General features: G+C 39.0%; 1 protein-coding gene across 2 annotated transcripts in view; it reads right to left on the reverse strand.

The window, feature by feature from the left end:
* Positions 1-14364, reverse strand: part of LOC117272452 (adenylate cyclase type 1-like) — a 58614-nt gene that overhangs the window by 13614 nt on the left and 30636 nt on the right. For both annotated transcript variants that reach the window (XM_033651388.2, XM_033651389.2), the window contains exons 5-8: positions 7798-7925; positions 5898-6056; positions 4243-4384; positions 2659-2814 (exon numbers count right to left, since the gene is read on the reverse strand). In XM_033651388.2, coding sequence (XP_033507279.2) covers positions 2659-2814; positions 4243-4384; positions 5898-6056; positions 7798-7925 — 585 coding nt within the window. The remainder of the gene's footprint in view (positions 1-2658; positions 2815-4242; positions 4385-5897; positions 6057-7797; positions 7926-14364) is intronic.

A 14364-nucleotide genomic window follows, 5' to 3' on the forward strand; every position in this document is an offset into this window, starting at 1 on the left:
ACCCATCATGTGAACACCATATATTTACTGACTAAGAGGGAGGGTTTGTGAAGCCATTTAAATTACTAAATTATTGTCTCCTGCACTGTGGTTTGCTAATTCAGCTACCTCACTGCATATTTTCATTGTAAGCCTGGAAAAATATTTGAACATCTAGAATAGTGATTATTATAAAGTGGAATACTGGGTGTCATGAGTCCCAACTAGTGTGACATTTTGGTGTGTCACAAAAACACCTTAATGTCACAAACAGAGTCTATGAGAGTCTGTGATTGAGAAAAAGGCTGCAACCTACAATTATTCTGATTTGATTAATCTGCCAATTATTTTCTTGATAAATTGTTTGATTGATTTGATTTGAACTGCGCGTTTTGTCCAACTAACCATCCAAAACCTTAAAATGAATGACAAAGAAATGTGTGGCAGCTGTGAGGTTCCATTCTGCAAAAAGATGGCTCCCTCCTCAGTTGCTCTTCCTGAGGTTTCTACCATTTTCCCCCCTGTTAAAGGGTTTTTTTAGGGGGAGTTTTCCTTATCCACTGTGAGGGTCCAAGCCCTCTGAGGCAGATTGTGATTTGTGATATTGGGCTTTATAAATAAAATTGAATCAAATTCAATCAAATGAAAACATCCCTTGCTCAGACATCTTGTTTTGTAAAAGGAACAAAGTCCTGGAGCTTGCTACCTGATCACTTGAAATTTGCTGCACCACTTAAGAGAGCTGCCAAATCCTGGTTAACTCAGCAACAAACCTGTACTCATATCTAGTTTTTAAATGTAATGTTTTAATGTGAGCTTTTTAATGTGGACCTTTCTGTATTCAGTTTAACTCAGCAGTGGTGTAAGGTGGTTACAATGGGCCTCAGTTAATACAGTAGTTGATTAATATGACATGAAGGCAATAAACTCTTAATATGTCCTGCTGGTGTTGCAATGTTGTTCTATATGGAAATATGTCACTACTGCCTCTAGTAGTTTTTAAAATTGTATGTCCTTTAATATCTCATCACTTTTGCCTCAAGTTTTAGCACCAAATCACAAATTTGAGGATCACTACATTCTTGTGACAAAAAAAAAATATGTAAAATCATTTCTTGTTGATGTGTTCAAAGTCTTTTAAACTGTGTGCCTTGTTTTATTTTTATTTTTTGTTTGCTTTTTGTGCTTTCTTGTATTTTAGGTAGCCTTTTGGCTAATTCTGGCATTTTCACACCATGTGTTTTTATTATTTTGCACTTGTTCTTCTTAAATAAACTTAACTAAACAGTGTGCGCTATTATGATGGACCTTATAGTGCACGCTATTGTGCACATATTGTCTCGTCACATAATCAAACAGAGATTCAACACTGGACAACATCAAATATATATTACCAAGCAATCAGCATCTGCATATGTTTATGTAGAATAATAAGAATAATTATTTATAGTTTCTGTAGATTAAGCAGATCATTTTGTTATAGATGATACTAACTGTTTTACAAAGAAAATTTAATGAAGGTTCTTCTTTGAACATAGGCATATTTCTAAGGTAGCTATCACTCATGAGGGCCCATTCTCCGCCCAGCACATTGTTGGAGGGCCTGCTCTCTCTCTCTATGGGCCCCCACCTCACAGGCCCCAGTGCAACCAAACTGTCTGCACCGTCTATATTTATACCCCTGGTTAACCTTCTTTTTACCTCACTGTTTTAGTCTCTAAGTTTCATAAAAGCCATGCTAGGAATGTGTTTTGCAAACTAGCATCTGCTAGAAACACTGTGATACTTGCAATAAATAGCGGTTTTCATTTTATCCATGCATACTGTTTCTGTCCCTGTCAAATACACCAAGAATAAAGAACTAAATAAATAAAATTGATTCATAGATTATCAAAATAGTGACCACTTTTTTGTTTGTTTGTTTATAGACTAATCTATTATTTGTTTCCTAGTCTACAGCAGATATCTGTGTCCGTAGGAGACAGACAGAAGGAACTGGCTGTGCTGCAAATATCACTGCAAGAGGGCAATGTACAATATTCAGTGAGGTGACAGAGAGCATTAGTGTAACAGCTATGTATACGGGAGCATCTCGTACACACGCTAACATCTACTGTATGTCCGAGAGTTCACATTAAGAAAACCACTAAACCATGAAGGAATCCACAAACACACATCGTTGCTCCTCTAATGTTTGCCAAAGGCCTCATGGATGATCGAAATACTCTGTTCTGTTGGAACAATGTTCAATAGAGCTTTAGCTCATGTCTTAAAAATGAAATTGTGGAACAGCCAAGTCCTGGTGTGACAGTGAAGCTTTTGTACAAGACACCCAGGGATATCAATTAAATATGAATGTTTCATATGAAGGAGATTAGTTTTAAATGCTTCCTAATGGCTGTGTGGTTCTACAGAAAACATTTGCCTGAGAGATATAAGTAGTTTTCACCACTAATGTCCTTATACTGTATGGCTACACAATATCATCAATAAAAACAATACAGTTTCAATTTGTGGTTTAAATAAAGGGCCACATTTAGAAATCCTGCTAAGTCAAACAAGCGTTCACTACTGAAGGAAACTCTAGACATTCAAACTGCATATCTTTTCGTCTCTACTCACGTAAATCACAGCACGAACAAACACAGAAACGTCAACACAGACACTGAGAGTTTATACCTTATCACCGTCCTCGCAGTTCATGACATTGGAGAAGGGAATCTCAGCCTTGAACATCTTCCTGCAGTGCATAAGCTGCACTAGTAAGTAGCACACAGTTTTGAACTTCATCTTTTTGGCGGGCTTTATATCCGAAAGAATCAATCCTGGGAATATCTGTCACCAGATAAGAAACGGGAACAAGGATTTAGTCATGATACCCCACACAGTAATATGTATTATGTAAGGGTCTATAAATCATGCACAGGCATTGGACAGTATGCACACGTGCTCATGCACACACACGCATGCAATCACTATTATCAGGCTCAGGAATTACACTAGAAAGTGGTTGAAATAAGGTAGGTCATTCCCTCAGGTGGTTTTAAAGTTTTAGGATTCTGCTGCCCTCATTTCTGTTTTATAGGCTATTTTAGAAAAAGTGAAATAGATTAATGATTTTGAGGAACTGTCTTCTGTAGTAAGAAATCAACAAGTCTTCCAACCCATACGACCACATAGGTCATTTGTTCCTGCCCTCTAATGTGACCCACAGGATGTTTTTTTTTTTTTTTTTTTTTTTTGATGGAAACACAAAGTTGGAAGTGTGTTACTGAGCAGGAGTAATTAAAGGCACAATAGCAGAGTGAGTACTCAAAACAGCTTAGTCAGGGCACATCTTTCTCTGAGCCATGTCTTTGATGAAGCCTAACCATCAGCTCTATTAAGAGGATTAGCAAAGTCTCCGGCATATAGAGGAAAAAAAACACACGCAACTGGGATGGTACAGGTTCATGTACAGACCCATGTAACCTATGTGCTAGCCTTATGTTGCATAACATGAAACCTGCTGCAAGAAATGAAGAGGGGATGGGAGAGGCGAGGAGAGGAGAGGAGAGGAGAGGAGAGGAGAGATACAGAACCAAGACTGAAATTCCCTCTCCAGCTGCTTTCGGCACATCTGTTGGAGATGTGCATGTTTATGTGTGTGTGCTGACACACACATACATCTCTCTAAGTTTGTAGCACTGTGCAGATTTGAGATGATAGATGCCCGAGGCTTTATAGCTCCAGTCCAATCCATTACAGGCTGGGAGAGAGATCAGCTCAACAGCAAATGTGTGAAAGCTCCATCATATGATGCTGGATTCTTTAGTCAACACTATATTTCTGTTTGAGGAATGGTTTTATTGTCCATCTTGGCATAGAGGTAAAAACTGGTCAAGATAAATCTGTTTTTTTTTTACCTAGCCTGCTCTGTATGGTGGCCCTGAGAGCTCAACACACTGCAAGCTAAATAGACACAACTGCAAGATGTTTGTTTGTCTGCACGTGTTGTCTTAATTTGGAGTGCGTCGAGCTCTCAGCGCCACCATAACTCTGTCTTACCTACATAGGTCCAATAATACTGATTAGCATACGTCCTGCAGAAGCTTTGCTAATGTGTACACACTGTCTAGGTATTAAAGGTTCAACTAAGGCCAGCGTCTTATAGGATGTGTAATCTCAGGATACAACTCATGCCGTCATCTGAATTGTTTCCCTCTGCTGAAGGCTACATACGGTTTAGTATACATTTGTCAGCACTGAATTACAATGCAATACCTTCCGTCGGTGAGATGGCACTATAAAGAAGGTTTCAATTTCATGTTTTTGGAGGAAGGCGTTCCTTTCGTGACCGTTTCCAGGCTCCACCTCATAATCTCCATTTAGGCACTCCAGTGTAGATCTGGTGATGTGGACTTTTCTGTGGAGCACAGGCAGAGATGGGACAGGATAATACACAGCACAACTGTTATAATGCCAGATATAAAATATATCAAAATTACAATTGTTTTGGAATCATATACAGAAGAAAATGAATATTATCCTGAACTGTGTTATACTAGATACTGTGTATTACAGCAATGAAACAGATAACAAGACACTTCAGAAACCATGTCCTTTGGTAGACAAATGGAGAGACACGCTTTAGCAAATATGTCAGATGAAGTACTTAAGTTATAAAATAAGGGAAACTGATTGAAAAAAAAAAGATCTAAGTCGTCAAATTATTATTATATAGGAAAAGATTATTGAATAGAAGCTACTGGGATTTTATGTCTTTGTATCAGGTCTAACAGTCATGCAAGGGAGCATGTTTTTACTCTTTTTTTTGTATTTGAACTTCATGTATTTAATTTCCTGTATTGTTTTTTATTTGTTTTTCTTAGCCTTATGTTGCTGTACAGGAAGAAATACTAAAGAAGAAAAACTGATTATGAACCATGAAATATTGTAGGAAGAACATTGAATATGAAATGGAATCAAAGATGTTTTTCTATGACACAATAATGATGTTAACATACTACGTTATCTATATCCATTTATAATTGTATATCAGTAGTTTGTTATTCTGATGTATCACTTGCTGACGCACCTATTCACATAATTTCTCACTGGAAAAAAAAGAATTTCTTCAATACTTGAGCTTTGTAATGAGATACATGAAATGATATGATGACAATTAAAAGTATAAAAAAAAAACCTAACTAGACTCATAGCCAGTGGCACCCCCAGAAACCCCCCCAACCCCCAGGGGTTGTCAAACAATAACAAGCTATTGCGACATGATTTATGCCAATGGATGATAATTAGAAGCGGACATTACTGTCTTTGAGAGGCTGTGGCATGCTCTTTTTTCTATCTTGTGAATCTAGACAATCTAAGACATCCATTGGTATCAATTATGACACAATAGCTTGTCAGGAAGGGGGCTTAATAATGCTCCAAAGTTAGATCGTCTAGTTTCAGAAGATACCAATATATACACAGTAACTTACAAAATGAGCACACCACAGCCTACAGACAATAATGTCAGCCTGTAATTATTTTTGCCAGGGGGTGCCAGTGCTAGGCCATGCTTGGGGGGGCCAGGTGCTACTAGTCATGGCCACTACAGATTCAGTCATCTGCTGAAGAGTCTATTTAAAAATGCTGCGAAAAGGTAGTTTTGCTTTCATTTTATTTTTATGTTAACAGGTGAAAATCAAAAAACACGCGGCTGAGTTTGGTGCACTTGTTTCCTCTGTAGTTTGCATTTATTCCCGATTTGTCCTAAAACAATTACCAGCATTAAGACAGACTCTTGGTTAAAGAATATACAGGACAATGTTAGACATAATGTTTCCATGTGGCGATTCTAGATCACATAATTGGTGTGCATGTGCAGTGTCCACAGCTACTGAGGCTTGTATTCATGTAAAATGTCCATTACTGACCCAGGTAGTCCTCCAGCCTCCATCACATTGGCTAGGGTCACATCATTGGACCACACATCATACTGCCATTTCCTGAGGCCCAGCACTCCGCACAGCACCCGACCTGTATGCAAGCCCACACGCATGTTTAGGTTGACTTCTGTGGCCTCTGCGACTGACCTGCAGGGGCAGAACACACGGGGTGTTATAGAGTGAGGTCATAAGGTCATATCTATTTTTACATCTCTAACTCTATCTTCAAAATGTCTATAATTAGGCAGAGAATAAAAAGGCAGCGGGCAAAAATCACACAATGCGACATTAAACATTAAACAAAGGACACTGACAGCAATATTCACCTACATTAGGTACACTGTTACTTTACATGATGTACATTATGTACTACTTTTCAGTATCTTGCTCAATATTTTCTCAACATCATGTGCAATATTACTTCTCATTGTAATATAACATTGATTATGAGGTGCAGTCTGTTTTTTCCACCATTTAAGTTCATTTTTAGTAACTCATTGTACTTATCTTACTCCTATTGTTACTCTATTAGGCACTGGTTTTGCTTTTGCTCCTTGAAAACACTTCTTATCTTGTATTTTTGTATATTCTGCCAGATATTTAATACTCTGTTGTTTCTAAAACTGGAACCAGTGAGTGACCCTGACCTGGGGAACCTGCTGGTTGTTACTGGTTGTGAACGTTAAATTATGGTTACTGTTCTTAGTGTCGCTGTAATTTGAGGCATTCTCTGACAGAAGAATTTCCTTCGGGATAAATTAAGTTCTATTGAATTGAATTGAATGATTGAATTAATGATGACGAGCACTGTACAGTTATTGACTGAAGACCTATTCACAGACTTATAATACATGTCTATAAATAATACTTGTCTGTCAAACTAAACTCTATATACACAACATGAGACATTGCTGTAGAATTTTTCATTATTATTTTATTTTTAATTTAATTTTTTTATTGCATTCAATTCAATTCAATTTAATTTATTTTGTTTTATCTTATTTAATTTAATTTAATTTAATTTAATTTAATTTTGTTTTGTTTTGTTTTTTGGGGCTTTGAGCACCACAAGCAGAGCGCCATCTAATTTCATTATTTTTGAGAGAAATCAGACATCTCTATGATTATGATTGATTTTGGGGTGAATTGTCACTTTAAAAACAATTATCAGTGTTTCTTTAACCAACATTTTTTACTATAACTGTGATAAAAACAATCTCCATGTACGATGATTGAGATCAGATACATAAAACTAAATAATATAAAACTGTAGCATAATGCGTAAATAGATGTGGCAATCGGTCACGGAGTGCAAAGGGAACAAACACTGTTCAAAATGGACAATGAACAAAACAGACTGCTAAGTTGAGCACTCCTATTTAATCAGTGTTGAGGAAAAAGTCTAATCTTAATTAACAGGCTTCTAGTCAAGTCAAGTTTCTGATTAAATCTTCTGCTGCACCTAAATCTCTCACTTCTTTTGGTCTTTTTTTTTTTTTTTACCATACTTCCAAACTGTGCAGGGTTTGCGAGGAAAACAAGCTCTTTCAAGCTCGATAAAATATCTTATTTTCTTTCCCCATTAAGTCTTTTTTCCTCTCAGCCAACTGTACATCTGCTCACTCAGATGTTCAGTGCTAGAATTCACTCGCAGCACACATGGCCGATCAGGCTGCAGTTTGCTCTACTTGAAGGAAATCTCATAACATGGACTCTGTTAAACAGAGTTTAGAATAGAATGAAGACTGAAGGGAAGATTTCTTTAGCTTCTATTTAGAGAGCCTAGATAAGGATTAGATCATCTGTCGTTTGCACTACTGAAATACTTCTAATTTAGTGCTATTAAAAAGTTACAAAATAACAGACTCAACCTAATATGAACACTCACGTTATGGTGTCAATCATGTCCAGACCCATCTCTACACAGCAGTGGGCGTGGTCCGTCTTGGGCTGGGTCAGTCCAGACACACAGTAGTAACAGTCTCCCAGAATCTTAATCCTACGACAGTGGTTCTCCTGCCAATCAAAAAAGAAAGATGAGCCAGTCAGTAACAAAATCATTTTTACCTAAACAAGTAGTGCCAAAGCACCTATGCCCTAAAAATCAACCTTTAATCATTGCGGTCAGCTCAGTTAGTGTTAAAATCATTATTAAACAGTACGAAAAGGCATCATTTTTTAGTTTAATCAAAGTTGCACCGGTGGTGTCTGAGAGCAGTGGTGCTTGAGTTAGGAATTCTGACATTTAATTATAGTTTATCCATTACACTGATCCATATCCTTAGTGTAATTTGTAAGTGTAGCTTCAAGCCATCCATTTCTGGAAGTTCCAAGGTCGATTGAGTTTATGGTTGCAGGAGTTATGGCTTCTCAAAATGACCTCATTCATTATTTTAAATGGAACATCTTCATCACAACTCTGTAATGTTTATAATATGTCAAAATATGTGACGCCTTAAAATTTCAAACAAATAGCAGTGGTGATGTAAAACTTTTTAGAGGAATGCTTTTTTTGGGAGTCAGTTAGCTAAAGTGCACCGATTAATATCTTATATCGTTTGTTTAATCCATGACAAAACGAAAGTGTGAAAATGTGATTTCACAGTGTGTGTGTGTGTGTGTGTGTGTGTGTGCTGGACAGTGTGTTGGAGTATTTCTTGGCTGGGAGCAGGAACTTTCCACAGGTTGCCTGCCTGGCAACCTCGAAGTGATGACAGCACTCTTCGCTCACCACTCCTGGCTGATAAATACTCCAGCACATAACTCTCTGTAGTGTCTAGTCCTCATGCTACCTTCATATTTAGCATATAATTGTGCAAGTGGTAAAAATCTTCTGAATTAATTAAAAAAAAAAAACAAGTGTATTCCAGAAAAAGGTTAAACTATGGCTTTAAGTCCCTCTTTTTTCTTCTTAGGGCCCTGACACACCAAGCCAACACTGGGCCATCACTCAATATCAGGCTGTCGATAAGCGTCTGTCGCCCTAGTTTTGTGGTGTGTCCTGCACTGTTGGCACTAGTCAGCCCGTGTCAGTTAATTCAGCATATTGCATCAGTGTCGGAGCCTGCGGAGCCAGTTGGTGAGAGATATATTTCTGATTGGCAGTTCAGCTCAGTTAGAGAGAAGAGAAACAGAAGAAAGAGGAATAAACAATTAAAGTTGAGCAGGTGTGAGATCAGAGAGGTGTGAGAAATAAACTTTTTTAAGCCATTAAGCTCTTTAGCAGACATTGTTTGTGTGATTGTTTGCTAGCACATGGCACATATCCTTTGTTCTTTCAACACTGGTTTGTGTTGTTAATGTGCTAACTGGCTAACTAGCATCTTAAATCTATCTATGACCTATCAGTCTTTCTGTTGCTGTTTTTGAATGCCGAATACAGACTACCGCCACCCACTGTTATGGAGAGTTATTTTCTCTCATGCAGGCACAGAACGTACGTGCTAGTTGGCCGTTGGCTGTAGTGATGGGCAAAGCAGTTCTTTAGATGTTACTGAATCACTAGAATCAGTTGATTAAGATTTGTTCAAAAGATTCATTCATCGATAGCTTGTTTGGAGAAAATGTTCCCTATGAAAGTGTATCGCTGAGAAGAAATGATTTGAATCACTCAGGGATCGGGGTTACGTCGTTCACCAAGTGATTCATTCACCGAGTGATTCGTCACTCGTTAGGCAGTCCCTCCCTGCACCCTAGTTTCCCCACGACTCGCGAGTGATTCATCGTTCGAACGGATCGAATCGGCAGTTCCGCTACCAGCCTGCACGCTCGCTGCTGAGCTCAACTGAACTGAGAAATGAACAAATCAGTTCCGGAAGTGATTCAGTTCAGTACGTTCACTCAACAGATTCGTTCTTTTGAATGATTCGTTCGTGAACGACACAACACTAGTTGGCTGTAGTCTTTGTGGTGTGTTCAAGTGCAGCTTCTTGGTCGAGACACAGGCGATGTGATGTGACGCAACAGCCGGCTTTCATTGCCACTAGTTCTTAGACATGGGTTTGGTGTGTCTGGCCAGGAAGAGGGGCTAACACATAAAGCATAAAGCAGCATGCATATGTATGTCACCATCAACAACTTGTGTTAAAGCTCAAAATTACCGATCACAGAGACAGTTGAATGCAACAGAGTTACAGTACCCAACCCAAAAGACTCGTATGAATAGGAGATATTGATGTCGTCAAATAAATACAGGCAGAGAGACAGAATAGGTCAATAAAAGAAAAAAAAAGTCAGATAAACTAATCATACAAAAACAGTTAGACAACATATATGATCATGTTTTGGATCTCCACATGGACCGGTATTTGTGCTGCATGTTCATTATCCCGTTCAAGCTCTCGAGACTTCAAACTCACACCAACACAGAAATGGTTCCAACAATGCAGCACTGAATCAACGGATCAGTCTCACTTTAGGGAATAAGGTGAGTCACTCTCTCACTCTTTAGGGACAATAAGCGGCAGCATGAAAAGGCAGCTTACAAATATAACCCATTATTAGAGGATATGAGCAACAGACAGAGATTTTACCAGGGAGAGTGGGTTACCGCAGACGCCTTCTCATAACCCTTTATTGTCTCCGTGGAGGTGATGTGATCAGTGGCCACACATATGAGGAGCACAAAGACTCATAATTATGCATATCGGTGGGCACGAGACAAGACGGATGCTCTATTTTTAACATGCCAGCCATGTGAGTTTCAGAAAAGAGAGATAGCTAGGGCTCGTTCGCGGCAACTATTTGCCTCATGTAGCTTTGCATGCTGTGGTCATGCTCTCGAAGTGAGCAGTGACATTAAAGCACATGTGCTGTTTATGTAAAACAGAATCTTATACACAGGAAAAAGCACTCAGTAGCAGATAAATGAGGCAATACAGAGAGAGGTATGTTGCAGAGTGTTAAGCAGCCCTGTAGTTTTTCTGTAGGATAGATTTTATGTTGAAATATTGTCCTGAATATTGAATTGAGAATTGAAATAATAACTACTGATCTTAAATGAGGAATCAAAATGATTTGAGATCAATTAGGTACTTAGATTGACATGTAATGCCATTATATATCAGATTTATGACATGTAACTATACACATATTAATCTATATTCACTAACCAGCCACTTTATTAGGTACACCTGTTCAACTGCTTCATAATGCAAATAGCTAATCAGCCAATCACGTGGCAGCAACTCAATGCATTTAGGCATGTAGACATGGTCTGGAAACTTCTGATCTCCTGGGATTTTCATGCACAACCATCTCTAGGGTTTACAGAAGATGGTCCCAAAAAGAGAAAATATCCAGTGAGTCAAAATGCCTTGTTGATGCCAGAGGTCAGAGGAGAATGGCCAGACTGGTTCAAGATGATATAAAGGCAACAGTAACTCAAATAACCACTGGTTACAAACAAGGTCTGCAGAAGACCATTTCTGAACCAACAACACCTTGTCCAACCTTGAAGCAGATGGGCTACAGCAGCAGAAGACCACACCAGGTGCCACTCCTGTCAGCTAACAACAGGAAACTGAGGCTACAATTCACACAGGCTCACCAAAACTGGACAATAGAAGATTGGAAAAACGTTGCCTGGTCTGATGAGTCTGGATTTCATGAAAGCATGGATCCATCCTGCCTTGTATCAACGGTTCAGGCTGCTGCTGGTGGTGTAATGGTGTGGGGGAGATTTTCTTAGTACCAACTGAGCATGGTTTAAACACCACAGCCTACCTGAGTATTGTTGCTGACTGTGTCCATCCCTTTATGACCACAGTGTACCCATCTTCTGATGGCTACTTCCAGCAGGATAACGCACCATGTCACAAAGCTCAAATCATCTCAAACTGGTTTCTTGAACATGACAATGAGTTCACTGTACTCCAATGGCCTCCACAGTCACCAGATCTCAGTCCAATAAAGTACCTTTGGGATGTGGTGGAACAGGAGATTCAAATTGCGGATATGCAGTCGACAAATCTGCAGTGACTGTGTGATGTCATCATGTCAATATGGAGCAAAATCTCTGAGGAATGTTTCCAGCACCTTGTTGAATCTATGACACAAACCTGGTCCTAGCAAGGTGTACCTAATAAAATGGCCAGTGACTGTATATTATTTACTTATTTCTTATTAACTAACACAGTGTTTACTGTATTTATTATGCACACTTGTCCTGAGTAGACTGTAGTGTGTGCCTCTCTAAATCTGATATATCTTTTCCATGTGATATATTTTTGGTTCTGAACTTATTTCTTATGTAACTCCTTCATTTGTCTCTTGTGCTGCTGTATTGCTTCATCGGTTTCTTTCCTGGGGAGCAATTAAGTGTCATCTTGTTTTATGTTGTCTTAAAATACAAAGCATCAAATCTATGGTCAGTGGGATGAGCTCAGTTCTAAAATTAACATCAAAATATCTTAGCTTGAAAGTTTTTTTGTTACTTAACTCCATCATACTCAAGATGAGGCTTGTTCACAGCTACATTTTAAATGGACACCTTGGAATGGATATTAAAACCAAGCAGTCACAAAGGTCAAAAAAGACAAAATGCAGTGTTATTGTCATGAAGCTGCTGGAGAAATCCTGTGAGATGACACTTTATGCTATCCTCTGCAGGTGTCTCCCATTTTTATGTGAAACTAAAACTCTCTGTTACAGTAACAGGGCCAGTGAGATCTCTTCAGGGTTACTCAGGTCACGGCGGAGCAGCAACAGATGGGGCTATAGTGAGACATGGCTGAAGCTACAGGAAGCAGGGGAAAGCCCTGGTACTTACAGAGTCTCCTACTCTGTACTTTTCCTGTGCTAATCTGCACTGTGAGGGCTTATAGGGGCTGATTCAGTCCCAAGCAGGATTACCACCGTCATGTGACTGAAGCATTGTGGGCAATCTGGGTGGTCAAGATGGGTACAGTGAATTAGGGACAGGTAAAGTATGACACCTATTTACAGTTGTCATTAAAGGAAGCACAGCATTTTTTTTAAAGGGACAGTTCACCTTAGAATCCCAAACACATATTTTCCCCTTCACCTGCAGTGCTGTTTATCAGACTAGACTCATGACAGTGTGAGATGTAAACTTTAATAGCATCCTCACTGAGCTGTGATGTTAGCTAGCTCAGTGGTGCTAGGTGAGCTAGCAGTAGATGCATGCTTTTGTCTGCATGGTTATAATGTTGACACCTCCTACATGAAACTGCTCGCAACAAGGTCTGTGGATTGTCTTGAGTAACCTGGTCATGATTTCAGAGCACAAACCGAGTGCCATTTAATTCCATTATACTGGAGAGAAGGCAGACATCTCTACAGCCGATATCCAAAACACTCTAGATGGATAAATAACACTACAGGTGAAGGGAGACTATGTATTTCTGATTTGGTGGTGAACTGCCCTTTTAAGATGACTGTTTTGGATCACTAACATTACGTTTTCAGTGAGGTCAGAATATATAAAAGGTGTGGTGTGGGTTTATACCAGGCACCTCACAAACAATACACCCGTATCCTTGCAGAGATGCAAATTAGCAAACACTTCAGTGCGCACAGACAAAGAGAGAGAGAGACAAAAAGGGACACAGAGACAGGGAAGGGGAACATTCAGTAAATGATTATGAAGGAAAAGATGAGCCAGCTGAGAGTAGCAGTTCATTTCCTACAAGTCCCCAAAGGAGAGAGCAGTACACACCGTGCTTTGTCTTCCACACAAAGACAAAGATCAGTGCTGTGTACACATTATTGATGGGGCTAAAGATTAGGGTTTCCACTCCTGTAGCCTTTTGGGGGGGGGGTTGAAAGGACATGAGACACAATGTGTGTTTGCTGCTGTCTGTCCCTGAATCTGCTCTTCTGCAGCTGTTTGAACATGTACATTTGTAGCAGAGTTGAAACACTTGTCTTAATTCTAATTGAGCAATCACACTATTTTATGCATTTTATATTAGGCCATTACAGAGATCTAACAAACATTTTCCTACCTTGGCTTGAATTATTTCATGTCAACATTACATCGATACAGGCCGACAATGATTCATTGCGAGGGCCCACTGTTTGGCAAAATCTTTAAGAATGCATACAGAAGTTCTCTCAACATTCCCCCTGCTCCGCTGACTTCTCTCCGTCTCTGCCTGCAAGCGAGCACTGACTGGATATTACCATTTTTGTCACCCAGCTCGCTTATTGATTTAAATTAATATGCTTTAATTTATGTGCAGCAACAAATGAATAATATATCAACACTTCCTCCACCCACCATGAACTGGTGGGTTGCAGCGAGCGGGTGTTGGAGATCTGTAAGCATATTCATGTAGATATATTTAACAGATGTGATACAAGAAATAACAAATGCTCAGCATCCAAGAGCGGTTAATTTACAAAGATGGCACTGTGTTTCTGAACATTTGACTGGAACTGGAAACACTGTTTTCTTGAAATGATTAAAAGATTAAATATTAAAAACCGATTA

Source organism: Epinephelus lanceolatus, chromosome 12, assembly GCF_041903045.1.
Source record: "Epinephelus lanceolatus isolate andai-2023 chromosome 12, ASM4190304v1, whole genome shotgun sequence".
Lineage (NCBI taxonomy): Eukaryota > Metazoa > Chordata > Actinopteri > Perciformes > Serranidae > Epinephelus > Epinephelus lanceolatus.